This window comes from Drosophila teissieri, chromosome 3R, assembly GCF_016746235.2.
Source record: "Drosophila teissieri strain GT53w chromosome 3R, Prin_Dtei_1.1, whole genome shotgun sequence".
Taxonomy (NCBI): domain Eukaryota; kingdom Metazoa; phylum Arthropoda; class Insecta; order Diptera; family Drosophilidae; genus Drosophila; species Drosophila teissieri.
In genome coordinates, this window is record NC_053032.1 from 30,569,876 (window position 1) to 30,585,442 (window position 15,567).

The following is a 15,567-nucleotide window of genomic DNA, read 5'->3' on the forward strand; positions in this document are numbered from 1 at the left end:
TGATTTCCCTAATTGAGTTTTCCCCTCGAACTGCGTGGGATAATCCCAGCTCTTTACTGCCCCCGATTAAACCGAGCACACCACTTGAACCCTTCTACCTTCCTGCGTTTAGGAACCATATAAACCGGAAGAAAATCCGCAGGGGGCGTCAAAGTCGCCTTTAACATCGCTGAGCTGAGTAATTAATCGCCTTTTGGCGTTTAGTCCGCGTGGACGGATGGACAGCCATCAAAGCAGACATGAAAAGCTTTTTTCCCATCCACGGAATAGGGGCACAAGTACAAAAAAACCTAAAAAAAAACAGAAAAAACCAAAACGGCAATGTCGGCCAACATAAAATTGCTCATTTCCGTCGTTTAATTGACGCCAAACACATGAAAATTGACGAAAGACAAAACCATCAGTAGCCGCAAAGCAAAAAAAAAGATTAAACTTGTTTGTACGCCGAGAAATCCACAACAAAGTGCCTATCTACAGTGCGTTTCGGCACTGTAAAAAGGGCGAGGGCAACTTGAAGTGTAAAGCCAAGCTAAAATGAAAAGATATGTCTTATAAGTGGGTGTTTATATTTTATATTACGGACTCTGAAACTTAATTATCTTTTCTGTTTGTGCAATAAATGAAATATCTTGTAGGTGGACAAAGACTGTATGGCTTTGAAACAATAATTATGTCCACCTTATTATAAGATAAAACAAATCAGTTCCACCTTTGTTTGCCTATATTGATTCACTGTGCATCCGTTGATATGTTCAGCCGCTTATCAAATAATAATTTGTATTTACAATGGGTTTGCCAATCAAGCAACTTACTGTACGCTTATAAATAGCCAACTGAAAGATGACACATTAAACACATGACAGCATAAAAGTAAAGTGCTTAGCGTATATTCAGAATTTCTACCCTATCCGGATTATAAAACCAATCGCAATCGACCTGCTCTGTTCACTTAGCACCTCACTGTTCCTATATATAATATATAAATGTATATGTATATTTCTTGATTTATATATACATATAAGTGCTCGGCGAAAGTTGATAATATCGTCGGCTAATGCCGTGACACGATTAAAGCTCTTAAAAATATCCAGCCCCTGAAGTGTCAGACAAAGTTTTCCGAAAAGTTGCTGCCCACTTATATTTTGGTTGTTAACAAGAGGAAAAACAAGCTTGTGGGTTTTCCGCTGGCTTAAAAGTTCTGCGAGTTCCGTGGAAATGGAAGTGGAAGTGGAAGTGCAGCTGCCAAGAGGCCACAGGCCCACTTTTATTACCCGCGCATTCGCAGTCGCATTTTCATAAATTTCCACTTACTCATCTGAGACAGGATGTCTGTAGTCTGAGGTCTGTAGTCCGTAGTCCTGACTCCGGAGTAAGGAGACCGGATTCCGGAGTAAGGAGACCGGAGTCTGGAGTCTGGGAGCCGGAGTCCCTCGGATGTGCAACCTTATAACACGCTCCGTTAACCGTTTCTGGCTTGGATGGGCATTACTTCATCATTCGGGCTGGAAGTTTGCATAATTTTCATTTATTACCGCAACCGCTTTTTTATATTTTATGCGCCCTTGTGTGTGCGAGTATCTCTCCAATCTGCCATCAAAGTATATGTATATTATGATTCCCTGGGAAGTGACTGACAAGGCAACGACCTGCCCCCCACCGCCACCGCCAAAGCCACCGCCACTCCAATTTATCTTACAAATTTAATCTCTTCACATAATTTTCTCTGCGTGGCTTTCATGTAATTACCCATCGGCCTGTCTCCTCGACGTTGTCCTGTATTGTTACTTGTCTTCTGGGAAAGTTTTCAGCTGCCATTTCATCCGCTCACAATATACATAAATCTGACACTGCCTTTTTGTTTTGTTTACGACCAAAGTTTCCCCTTTCACTTAATAATGCATTTTGTTCTCTCGCTTTTTAATTGCAGGTGAGTTCGATTCGGAGGGCAGATGGGCTCTATTTGCTTCATAATGTGTGGTAACGTATGTGGGGATACGGATCTCTTCTACAATTTGAGTAAGGAACGAATTTATAACATTTCATCTGTGAAGATGCCTCGATGTCGTAGGCGTATTTGCATCAAAAACAAGTAAAATGTAACCATAAGCTTTACTGGATAACTTCAGGCCATTTTAAGACCATCACGCCATAACAAATAAATCAAAATGTGTAAAGATGCATGCACTACTTAACCTGATTAATTTCAATCACATGCAGCTCACTGCTGATTTATGAATAGTTAATCTCTGGCATGTGTGGGAATTTCGTGTCTTACGTAAGGCCATAAATTTAATCAGCAATTTTAATTTGGCAGTTCGCATTACATGCTGACTAACTGACTTTGTTTTTTTTTGTTTTCTACAAGTATGTATACAAAAGCCTGCATTCCACGCCCACTTAAATGTGGGATTTGCGACGGTGGCGGTTTTAATCGCCCAGAAATCGCGTGCTTTCTGGCGACAAAGATGGTTGCATGCGATTGTTGCCACACTTTGTGGCTTTGCGTTTTTTCTGATCCGGAAAATTTCCTCACGATGGAAATTCTGATTCCAGGGGTCAGCGAACTCGCTGCACTTGCCACTGATTGTTTAAACAATTCCCAGGTGTGTGAGTGTGTAAACAAACGATGATTGTGCTTAGATGCACACATGCACATACATATTTTCATACATGCAGCCAAAGTCAAAGACCCCGACAGAAAGAGCGAGAAAGGGAAAATGTACATGAATTTTAAATGAATTTACATAGATCTCAATTTGACTGCCACTTAACTTTCACTGGCTGACACTCCTGACAGTTTGTCGCATTACCCAGCCCAGAAATTACCCCAAAGTGGGCGTAGGGAGGGGTTCCCTATTACTTACAACATTCCCGGGCGAAAACATTTGCCGAAACGTGACCCAGAACCGGGAGCAAAGGCACTTTTAAATTCAAAGGCAAATGTAAACTACATAAATTTGCGTACTGTTTCGGGGGGAGGGGATTGTGAAGACTCAAGACTGAGGACCATAATTTATTAAGATTTTCAGCTGGCTGACTGACTGACTGGCTGGCTTACTTGGGCATCTTATTGATGACTGGGCTCAGTCTCCAACTGAGAATGCGACGCACGTTTCTCATTTTGTCCAAATGCGTCTGCTGCTCAAATTTCACTTTTGCCCCCCCCTGCAACTTTTAGCGACATCTGTGCATTATGTGCGGCTTCAATTCAATTCAATTCAGATCGGGAAAGTTGCCTGCAGTGCAGCCAAGTTTCTGAGTTTCCGAGTTTCCATGTTTTCCATGGCCGTGCCAACTGTCAGTTTCTGCCAGCACCCCAGTGATTCCCTGCTTCACGCCCCTCTTAACCGCTTTGATATCGGAGATTTCTGGTTGCAACGATGCGGCAGAGACCGAGGTCCATACCCTGTGCTTAGAGGGAACAGGGGTATGCTTGGTGACTAACTAAGTAACTGAGACTTTGAAAGAAAGTTACCATACAAAGTACTATGCTTAGATTACAATTTCAAGCTTACTTTCAAGAATGTCACTTCTAGAGTACCTCCCATTCGAATCCCCTTGATTGCCTTGAGTTCACTTGTTTTAAACGCATTGAGACGGAACTATCGACGTCTCAGTTTTCAGCAGTTGCAACGCCCGACTGCAGCCAGAACCAGAATGTGTATGCAGATGCAGATGCAGATATTGCCTGACCAGAAGCGGATTCCCTTTCGCACTGACCAACTGGGTCTCAAGTTGCAGGAGGTCGAACTCCTCCCCAGAAGCTGGCTGCTGTTGGCATGCAAATTGCATAAAATATTGCCATATAAAAAGCATATTCGTGTTCACTGAATATGCAATTGACTGGCTCCGGGGATTGGCTTAGACGCAAAAACTTCTTTTCCATCTTACCAGACTGCCAAAGTTGCCGGGCATATTTCATCCTTGCGCTGGCACTTTGGGGAGCACCAGGAAAATGCAATAAAGCCTTTTCACCCCGCAGAGAAAAACGTTTGGGAATACATTTATGGGGCTTACAAAGCGGGCAATATATCGATGGCTAAGGAAATGCATTGTGAAAAAGGTAGACAAATCCGAATAGAATACTTGCGTTGGGATAACTTACCAGAAATCTGGTTCCCGTCAAAGTCACAATAATGCCCAATGATATCGCAACGCAAATAGCTCAATAAATGTTTGAGATACAAATATGCTGCTGACTTTACTGTTTTCCCCTGCCGCAAGTGGCATTTTCCCCAGATACGCATACGCATTTTCACTCGCCACTCGACGCTCATTTTCGTTTGGACGCATCTTTTCACCTTCGGTTTCTGGTTTTCCACGCGACTAATTGTCGGATTCGGATGGCCATAAAAGCGGGCCTGGTCGGTCGCAAATGTAATTAACGTTTCTTGCTCGAAATTTCCTGCTGCGAGCGAACTGCAATTTCCCTGGCTGTTTCCTCGCTTCCTACGCGCATTTCCACCATTTCGAGTTGGTCATTAGCTGGTCCATTTTTACGTTTGTACCTGCTTTCGTGGACGTGTGCGCGACCAACTTTTCGTGCACTTCTGTTTGAATTTCCACAGTTTTTCCGCTCCGCGGGCGATGTGTAATTTTCGATGTAAACGTGACCATTGCCGTTTGTCGCTTCTGGAAAACTGTATTTCGCTGTTGTTTGCCGCTTAATTAAATCGCCTAAGCACCTTGACCGATTTCGCATTCGGTGACCACGACCGACCGCCCATCCGTCAGATACGAGATACGAGATACATTTGTGCAAATCACCGAAAAACATGTTTCCCATTTCGCCCCGCTGCTCACGGGCTCAGCTCTGTGGGTCACACATGGCCAGGAGGATTTGCTGTGGCCTTAAGCCGGATTTATTCCTGTTTCGCTTCGGTTTCGGGTTCTAGCTGTACTCCGCTAGCAATGCAGAATCCGTATCTATTTTTACTTAAGCTAGGTACTTGTAACTAGCAATTAAACAAAGGCAATAATAATGGTTAGTTTGTTTTTTGATAAAAATCCACTTGGCTTGCATATTTACTATATTCATCTACTGAAGCAACGAATGCATTTAGAGAGCTCAAGTGAAGCTAGGCTGTTTCTGACGGAATCCTAATACCATCTTCAGAGCAACGCAGCTGCCTTCGTTTAAATAAAGCCTTACAGTCAACCGTATCTTCTGACAAGTACCAGCTTTGAAATTGCATAAAATGAGATGACAGAGGGTTGGAGGCGGTGGGCGGTGGGTGTTGGGCGGAGAACCTGGAGGGGAGCTCTCCAAGTAAGTTTCGAACTAACGTTCCACAGGCCCGTTGCAATTAATGAGCCTGCCACTCCATTTAACTGGGATCTCGAGACTCGCAGTTTAGGCGCATCGCAACTTCTAATTGGCTCTCGGAACTCAAAACCCCGACAGACGCACGGCAGTTAACAGTTTCTAACGCTTAATGTGTCGATGACGAGTATCTGACAGATACATTTCGTTGGCCGTCTAGTTTACCGTGCGGATTTGCATGGTGGGCTGGATTTCGGTATCGAGAACAGGTATCTTTTCAGGTACTCTACTTTAGCGGGGAATATGATAGCAGGTAACAGCTGTTTACTACATTTAGTGATTAGAAGGGCATCACTTGGGAGTAACTTGAAGGTTTGCCGTGAACAGTAACCCTGAAGTATCGAAACTATCATAAACTCAGCGAGAGCTGTGCATTTTGCTCGACTGGAGCATAACTTCTACTTGAGTTAAGAGCACTCCCCAATCGACTAGCTAAAATATGTGCTTAATTTCTTGTTTTGGCTCGAATTTATTTGCTTGGCTCTCTGGCGTTTCGGAGTGTCTCCGGAGTGCCGTGAACTCAATTATTTTTGCAATTACTTTTTATGATTCCACAGTTTACAGTTGCTCCACCTCCAGAGGCCGTACTTCTCGATTGGATTGGCATCGAGTGGAGCGGAGTGGAGTGGAGTTTCTGTGCCGCCGAGTCACTGGGGGAGTTTGTGCTCCGTTCCCAATTGAAATGTCAACAATTGGCTGCAAACTTGAGGCGTTAGAAGCTGACATAATCGCCCCCGCTGCAGAGACCAAAACGAGGAGCACCACTCGGAAGTGGGTCAGTGGCTGGCATTTAGCATTTAGCCGTAGCCATCAGATGGTCGTATAGTATCTGGGAGCGTCATCTTGGCCATTTGTGGGTTTGTTTTGCTAGTACTTGCTGGCCGAGGCACTGGTACACTGTGCCAGCTTAGCTGTACCTATTGTGGTCGAAACCGGTTGGCAGTTAAAAGCGCTGCGCTAAGTAAACGGCGGCCAAAGAGGAGTTTAAGCCCCGGTTTTATGGCCATTGTATTGTCCGTCGCGGTTCCTTGGCACTCTTTTGCCCTCGGGGGAAACCAGTTTACCATCGGTTTGTTTTCTTGGCTCTTGATTTGCTCGCACTAAATACTAACTACGCTACGATATTCCCCCACTCGATCTCGGTCACGCTTAGCCAGAACATCCACTCCGCCTCCAAGTTTCCAGTACTCTTACTACTCTTACTCCGCTTACTATTGTCGCATGCAAATCACTCGGTTTGGCTGTTTTGCCTCCATGTCTAATGTCGATTTCGTGGCTTTTCGACGACTTCCGCTCGTCTTGTTTATGGGCCACAATTTGTTGACTTATTTATTTGAAATCTGGCGGAGTTGCACAACAATTTCCCACCGAGAAGTCGTTTAAGTGCAGACACCACCGCGGAGAAGTCATGCCACAGTTGACTGCCCCCGTTCCCCCGCCCACTGCACTGCAACAAATAACGTATAACTACCTTCAGACACAAAGCACACATTCTACATGTTACGGGAAAAACAAAAGCTTTTATTGTTGATTGAGTTGATTGAATGTGCAACAATTGGCTTTAAATAAAATGTATAAAATTGAAAGTAAAATAATTTAAAATCAGATTTAAAGAGAATTGCAATTCATTGCCTTAGTTTTTGTCGGTGTGCCTAATTTACATTGGCAACTCTTTGGGCCAACTGGCTGAGTGACTCGACTTAAGTTGGCCTGAACCGAACTGAGCGCCTGACTCACTGACTAACTGACTGAATGACTGAGTGGCTGAATGGCTGACTGGCTGGCTGGCTGAGCGATTGCAGCCTGTCTTTATGTTGGCTCGAAGCAAATGTTGCACGACTCTCGCTTGGCTTTCGATGTGGTTGCCGTTGTCTCGCCTTAATTCGGTGGTCTGGTGGTGCGGTGGTCTGCTGTTTCGGCGGGTCTCTCGTGCCAGTCAGTCGGTGGTGGAACGCAGACCCAGTCCCAAGTCGCAAAGTCTCCGGCCGAACGCTGCAAGTCGCCTCAGTGCATTCATAATTGGATTTGCCATATTGCCATATTGCGCGCTTCATATTCCGCGTTTCCTATTCCGTCAATCGATTGGACACCTCCTACGAGCTGCAAAAACTAATAGTCCAGAATGGAGAGTGCCCTGCCGGTGGCCGAGTTCCAGCAGATAAAGCTGCGTCCGGTGCCAAAGGTCAAGCGCCGAGCCCCGCAGCCGCCAGTGAGCCTTCGCCTGAAGCATAAGAATGTGCGAAAAGTAGCTTTAAGTGTCGCAAAACCCCATTTTACCAGGCCTCGTGAATGCCTGCCAGGCATTAGTGAACTTTCGCTCTCATCGGAAAAGCGGGAAACTGAAAAGTGAACTGTGCAAAAGTGAAAACAATGGCAATTGGTCGAAGCGAAAGAAGAGCAGAAACGTGGGAAGATTTCCCTGCGATTAGGCAGCAATCTTATCTGATCCACAGTGGAGATTTTCGGTGGGGAAAAGAGAAACACTGTGGTCTTCAGAAACATTTAGTTACAAGTCATTTTATGTAGGATAATTTGAAAGTATTTTAATATTAATCTGTGGAACTTCCTGGCAATACTTCTTTCTTGCTCTCCCCTAATATATATATATGACTCTAATAAACACTTCCTTAATAATCCTTTTCAGACTTCTGCCACCACAAAGACAACCACGCTCACCACCCCCGCCAAACTGTATGGCAAGGATCTGAGTGAGTACGATGATGTGGACGTAGAGAGCCTGCTGGCCCAGCTCTCCCCCGAGGAGATAACCATACTGGCCAAAGAGGTGGATCCCGATGTGAGTAACCTTTTCGAAGGCGTTGTATCCAGATAGTTTGAACTTTCTTGTTTCTTCAGGACAACTTCCTGCCGCCAGACCAGCGCAACAGCTATGAGTGCACCAAGGAAGCCACCGGGCCCCTCAATCGCAAGCAGCTGATCGAGCACATCAACAAGCAGGCCATCGAGACACCGGATGAGCCGGAATTCGAGCCGTTCGTTCAGGGCAAGGTTCGCGGAAAGAAGTGGGTCCCTCCGCCAAGGGATGCCCGCGACATCGAGGCCGAGGAACAGATCGCCATCGACATGGGCGAGGAGTACGAACACGCCCTCAACGATGCCACGCAGGAGGAGATCATTGATCTGGCCGCCATCCTCGGCTTCCACTCGATGATGAATCAGGACCAGTACCACGCCTCCTTGCTCAACAAGGGTCAGCCCGTGGGCCTGGGCTGGGATGGCATCACGAAATCCACTCAGCAGAAGCTCTTCCCCATGGATCCGCCCAATAGCACAGACGTGGAGGAGTCCATCAAGCGGGTCAAGGACGATGACTCCAAGCTGATTGACCTCAACTTGAACAACATTAAGGTTTTGTCTTGAATGTTTAATAGCATGCTGTATACTTATGAACTTCATTTTTCTTGCATGTAGAACATCTCGGACGAGAAGCTCGAGCAACTGTTTGCCGCACTGCCTCAGAACGAACATCTGGAAGTCCTCTCGCTGACAAATGTGGGCCTCACCGACAAGACAGCCCTCCTGTTAGCCGCGGCCATAGAGAAGAGCAAAACCCTGAGAGTATTAAATGTCGAGACCAACTTCATCAGTCCGCCCGTGATTGTCAAGCTGGTGCAAGCCCTGCTCAAGTGCCACACCATCGAGGAGTTCAGGGCCTCCAATCAGGTGAGTGGGTCCTTCAATTCGAGTAATGTAATGCCCCCAGTAAATGGCATTATAAAGTAGTTGCAACATGATCTTACTTTTTGATTCATCTTTCCCAGCGGTCTGCGGTGCTGGGCAACAAGATCGAGATGGAAATCACCGACCTGGTGGAGAAGAACTCGTCGCTGCTGCGCCTTGGCTTGCACCTGGAGTTCAACGACGCCCGCCACCGAGTGGCCGCTCACCTGCAGCGCAACATCGACAGAAGTAAGTTGACCCTTGGGATTGGCAGATGACCCGGGCGGTTACTTTCACTCCCGGCGATCTGCAGGCGATCAGCGTTGGTTTCGCAAATAGTTCCACTACTGCTCCCTTCGATAGAATTAGGTGTATTTCCTATTGACTGAGTTGCCTCACTCGCGCGTTTAGGTGAATTGCAACAAGGTATGTTAGCCAGCGGAATCACCAACATCGCTTTGCCATCATCCAGCAATCAGTCGTCACTCCATCATGACCATTCAGACTCAAAGGCGGCCAAGGATATTTCACCCACTAGGTTGAAGAGCCTGGCTGCCTTCGAGCAGTTCATCAAGGCGCGCACCTGGACCGATCCTTCAGATAGTGTAACCCATAACTTGCCACCTCCAGGGCGCCTAGTGCGCAATCTACAGGCAGAGGCATCTGCATCTGCGTCCACGTCCGGAAGTGGAGCCGAGAAGAAGATTTGATGAGCGACCCCATTTGGTAACCGAGCTCCACGTTCTGTTGTTGCGTCTTCCCAGCCCCACTTCAGTCTATCTTTTTATCTATTTATCTATTGTGTCTGGTAACCAGGTAATCCGTTCTTGGCCTCCATCAGTCTCATCGTCACTCCAGATCTCCAGTCTTAACCCCATCGTCTTACATTCTCACTTCGTATCACCAGCCTTCGTTGCGTTATCGTTATCGTTCACGTTTCGTTATCAAGTTATCGTTCGTTTCACCTGTCGTTATCGTTCTGGGTTAGGGGCACCTCGTAAGATATTTTCAGATCGGATTAAGCTGGTTGTCATAGGTAAAGTAATAGCACTGAAGAATTCGCGTTAACAGCATTACTACTTTAAAACCTTCTCTATTTAGTGCTGTTATTTTAATACACATGCATTTTTTATTGTAAAAGGGTTCAGTACGTATATCATTCTTCCATAACCACCCGATGCTAACCCATGTGCTATCCCTATAGAATAGAGCCAGGATCTCGAAAGGTTGAGATCGGTCCACCTATGTAATATTCCGTGCCACCCCTTGTTTCTCTCTCGTCTCCAAACTCTTGTAATTACCATAGATTGTAAAAGTGACTTCCGCCAAGAAGAACATTAACCAATTATCCATTTGTCTGTTGTAAATTTGCAACGCTCCTCTCAAACTCGAAACACCCAAAATCGACACTTCGACAGTCTTCCGCGTTCAGAAAATAAAGCCCAATCTACCCAAGTTGATCCTGCCGGGCAACATGGAGATTGAGCGGGATCTGGTCGCCTATAACCGATCGGCCACGCCTTCTCCGTCGCCATCGCCGCAGCCTCCGGCGGATTATGAAGTGGAAGAGGATCCGGATAACATGGTTATCCGCGGTGGCGGCGATGCCTTCGATCCGGAGATCGATCCCGACAACATGGTGGTGCCGGGCAGTCGGTCCGTGACACCGAACTACGACGATGAGGGTGTCTATCAAGCGCACACGTGAGTGAGAAGTCGAGCAGCCACTGCCGCCATTGCAGCCGCACCGCCGGAGCCACTGTATGCCACAGAACACGACTGAAAACCACAGAAATCCACTGAATCCACAGCCACCACAAGTTCGAGCCATGTACAGACAGTCATTCGATCCACTTGCGCCTTTCCCTTTTCTGACTCATTGGTTATGTAATCCTCGATGTTGTCGTTGTCGTTGCCCGAAAAGTACACTCAAACACCCTGGACTCTGGATGCAGTCCATCGATCTTGCTGACCAAGAAACTGTACATACCCCAAATTGAAAACCACACTATAAACAGCCCAGAAGAATAGCCATCGATATCAATCCCTAACAAAATAGCTTATGAACTGTATCGAAAGTATTCATAAATATGTTTTCTTATTTTTATCAGTCTCATCTTTAACTTAAATGTTAAATTATAAATGTATGCATACCTAGAGCACTATGTAAGCTATTCTGTTTTGAAAAATACCCCATCGATGGTACATTTTGGTGATACTCGTTTACTGTGCAGAAACCGGAAACTGATTCCAGCACAGCCCACTTGTTTATATCTGTTTTCCATGTCGTCGTTGTCAGCCGCTTTATCCATTTGCCGTCGATCCGTGTAAATAATCCCGAATCACGATCCTCTATCATTCAGATCAGATGCGTGCTATTAACCCACACCCACGCACACCCACATACACACTCTCATCGCAGCACTCTGTGTTTTGTATCTATGTATCTTTCTATATTCCAAAAACAGACGAACTCAGAGATATCAGCCAAAGACGATTCAGAAATTCAGTTCTCGAGACAGTCGACAGTCAAGAATCATTATTGTTACTTCTCCCTTTTTGTGACTCGTCTTTATCACCTTTTGCTTATGTGTTCTGTTCTCTCTCCCCTTTTCTGTTTCTCGTTTTCAGTAAGAAAAGATCTTGAGTTGCGACTGCAGTTCAGATTTTTCAATAATCTGCATAGAAAGTCGACAAGAATTCAATAAGCAGACCAGAAACCAAGCAACTAAACCATTTTTAAAGCGTTTTGTAATCTAAACCCAAAGAACCGAAGAAAAACAAGCACATAACAACGAAAGAACGTGTATAATATAATATATATATATAACAAGAAGGAAGCAGGAGCACAAGTTTAAGCTAAAGATAAAGCAGCCCACGAGCTTGCCAAAAAATCTATATCTATATACTCTAGAGACTTTAACTAAGCAAAGCAAACTGAAACCAAAGAAACGAAGCGAAATATCAAACTAAATACATATACCACATATATCGATAAAGATCGCAGATCGAGCAGACTCGTGATCCATGGATATAGCCATAATACCCATGTGCCACGAGTTATGTTTTAAGTCGAGGCCTCTTCTAAAACTCAGCAGAAACCGTTTAGGCGTCACGTGTATAATTTTCTCTAACGCTTAACACAGGTATCTATGAACACGGATTGTCTTCTCACGTCTTCTGCTAACTCGCAAGAAATGCCAAATAACCAAGCCCCCAACTAGCAACCAGCATTCTGCTATATATAGCCTCGATATATATAGTCTATAACTAGCTTTCGCAGTTCTTCGATTAGAGTGAGACACCACTGTGCACTTGGCTAAACAAAGATCTTTTTGTACTCTTGCAGACAATAAATATGTACTATTCAAGTCGCGTCCGTTTATCTAAAATGTTTATAAAACTCAGAAATTGATTTGAACAGGCTTTTCTAGCCTGTTAAATCTTCTAACTCATAATTTTCGGAATTAAACAAAACTTTTATTAAGCTTAATTCTGTATCTGCAAGGGTATTTGATGCTTCGGCTCTTCGAAGCTGGACTTTTTCTTCTGAATTCTGATCGTTCAGTCATAAACACCAGCACCCAGCATCCGTTTGTGTTATTGCCTCATTGTGTAAATGATTTGTTAATTGTTTAAGTTTAACCACCCTCTGCATGTCTTGCATGTCATTCCCTATCCAAACCATTTGCATGCTATGTGTAATCGCATCAGAACACTATCCACACTTCAGACAATTTTTTGCAGTGGGCTAAGTCGGCGGCTCTAATGAAGTTCTCTTCGTATAGGAACTAAACTGCGATGTATGATCTAAGTGAGTCCCCAGATCCGAGTCAAAGTAGAGCGATAGTAGCAGAAATCCAAGCAATAACAAACATAGATTTGAGACACTTTTATGATTCAGTAAGAGCCACCAACTAACAGCAGAAAATAAAGCAGCACCACCGAACAGAAGAGCCATGAAAAACTACCAAAATAAAAAACACGATGCAGAATATCGCAAACAGACGAAAAGTTGGTACCCCTCAGTCTAAGTAATTGTTGTTTGATCTGCAGCCAAACGAAATACCAACTAATCCCGATTAATAACCCCGAAAGCTTCCAGCTAATTGAAAGTTAGTCTTAAGTCCTTAAGGCCTCTGCCCACATAAAGCCCAGAAAACTGGGGCCAACTTGAATGTTGTACCTGCAACTTGATTGACTGTTTGACATTGATTGAAGTTCGAAACTAACCCAAAACTAAATCGTTGTTGAATCCTTCTCTATATTTGATCACTCTTTGTTGCCACCACTTGACTAATGCCAATTTATTTGTTTCTTCTCTTTCGCCCCGCCCACGCACACACACACTCTCTCGTTATCCTGTATCTGTGTTTGCAGTACGTGTGAAACGCCTGAACCAGCGTAAATAAAAAGACAAATACGAAATATGTAGCAGCAACCAACCAACAACAACATGCCACCACCCAAGAACAACAATCAAGCAGAAAGCCATCTATATGTGTGTGTGTTTCTTTGTCCGACTCTTGATTTGATAATTACCAATTAACAAGCAAAACCACCCAGCAAGCAACCAAGAAATCGAAACCAAACCAACAACACCTCCAGCAAACCAGAACAACAGCAACACGGCAATGAGCAACCACGGCAACCAGAACAACAGATCTATGTCTATGTCCAAACTCCCCCACCACCACCACCAACCGACCTCTGTACTCCCCGAAAACCCAACCAACCAACCAACCAGCTGTGAACTAACACCGAAGAATGATGTGCGACATGAAGTACGTAAAGTATCTGATGGGTAATAGATGTAATTGTATATAGAGTAGTAAGAATTCCACAATGTTCAATATTTTTGTAACATCTGCTCTGTAAGTTTCCCATCCAAACCAGCTTAAAAATGTTATGTTCAATAGATCTGGTTTTATGCAGTATAGTAAAGTCTAAACGAAAATTCGATTTTTATTTTTAGAAAATGATAGTGTAGCATAAGCAGATATACCACTGTTGTAGTGTCATTATTTGATTTCACCACATCAAGTGAAGCATCATAAGTTAGCACCTTGGATCGCCTGGTGACCCCGTAAATTTTAACGCTCCAAGCCGAGATTGAAACGAAAATATACCCTAAATAGGATGGTCAATATTTACGGAAGAGGAAACCTGATTAGCAACTATGTGATTAGCTTAGCCTTAAGCCAACAAGGCAGCTCTTTTCTGTGGACACTGTATTATAACTATGCAACTGTTGTGCGTCATGCTTCGTTTTGAGAAAATGGTCTTTGCAAAGGAAAATTACTAATCCGACTTTTCGTATGCTTTCCAGTTGGACGTCAGCGTCGCATGGGACATCTGACCAGGAACTACACCGTTGGCGTCTGGCAGTAGGATTCATCCGATTGGGACTGCGGAGTCTACACATTTTACACCGAAAGAAATCAATAGCCTAACAATAGTGTTGTCACATGCTCGTTGTTGCTCTCACGCAGAGAATTGTTCTATATTGTTTTGTTCAGTGTTTGTTGCGTTCTTCAGATTGATGATGGATGATTTCGGTTCGAGTTTGTGTTCGGATCACCACCTAAGCATAATCAATTGTTTGTTACGAGTTAGGCGAATGTTCATTGTCACACACGCAGATCCACGCAGATTAGCTTTCTATCTGGCAGCTCTAAAGTAGTTATTTCCTTAAGCAAATCTTAACATTTACGCTGCAGCTATACACACACGTTTATTTTATTTTATTTACCTACCATTCTGTCCTTTGATTATTTGTAGCCCCTAGACGGGGTGATATTTCACAATTTTTAGTTTTAGTCGTGTTTATATCCACACATGCACACATGATACAAACACATACACATAACATACATAATACTTACACACTATATATATATGATACATATATAGCCATGGTCTCTGAAAACAATTTACTGCTATTGAATTATGAAATGCTTAAACATAAATTTAACTTATGGTTAAACACACAAAACAAATGAAAAACATACAATTGTATAATGTAATGATATCTTACTTTATATGACATAATGCAATGCTTTTAAAATACAATTTTTAAAAATCATGTAAAAACTTTAAAATTAAATAAAAAAAACTACAAAAAACGATATCTAACGATCGATTTTCTTGATTGATTGGGGATTAATATGACTGGTTATAAAACGGTATAGAGGTGTTGTTCAAATGCTGAACTTTGGATACGCAATTCGCTTTCGTCAGCACGAACTTAACCGGCTAAAAATAGTTCGACTTTCTTTCCTCTGTATAATCTTTATTAGCTCTATACGATAAGAAGTAATTATACAGTAGCAACTAGATAGTAGATAATTAAAAGATCACCTTGCTGCACTGCATCTCATCACTTTCGATTATTAGGCGATCTTTCAACCCAAAAAGCTTCTGAAAACATAGCTTGGTGTAGATGGGTAACTGTGAAGATCAATATTTAAGCTGTGAATAAGTAGTGCACACTTGATTATCGATTCTCCACAGATCGCGCTAGATTAATGGAAAAATTTCAATTATCAATAGGGGACACTTGT

General features: G+C 43.8%; 1 protein-coding gene across 12 annotated transcripts in view; it reads left to right on the forward strand.

Annotated features, from left to right (window-relative positions):
* The window catches only part of LOC122622485 (tropomodulin), a 47,911-nt gene extending 32,779 nt beyond the window's left edge, over positions 1-15,132 (forward strand). For 4 of the 12 annotated variants that reach the window (XM_043800937.1, XM_043800942.1, XM_043800941.1 and 1 more), the window contains 9 exons: positions 7,968-8,120; positions 8,180-8,692; positions 8,756-9,007; positions 9,106-9,253; positions 10,423-10,708; positions 11,636-12,150; positions 12,793-13,018; positions 13,385-13,788; positions 14,334-14,472. In XM_043800937.1, the coding sequence (XP_043656872.1) occupies positions 7,968-8,120; positions 8,180-8,692; positions 8,756-9,007; positions 9,106-9,253; positions 10,423-10,708; positions 11,636-11,651 (1,368 nt within the window). In that variant the 3' untranslated portion in view covers positions 11,652-12,150; positions 12,793-13,018; positions 13,385-13,788; positions 14,334-14,472. Of the gene's footprint in view, positions 1-7,967; positions 8,121-8,179; positions 8,693-8,755; positions 9,008-9,105; positions 9,254-10,422; positions 10,713-11,635; positions 12,151-12,792; positions 13,019-13,384; positions 13,789-14,333 lie in introns of those variants that run through there. The other 8 variants (XM_043800944.1, XM_043800948.1, XM_043800947.1 and 5 more) reach the window with 6 other exon arrangements.
* The last annotated feature ends 435 nt before the right edge of the window (positions 15,133-15,567 follow it).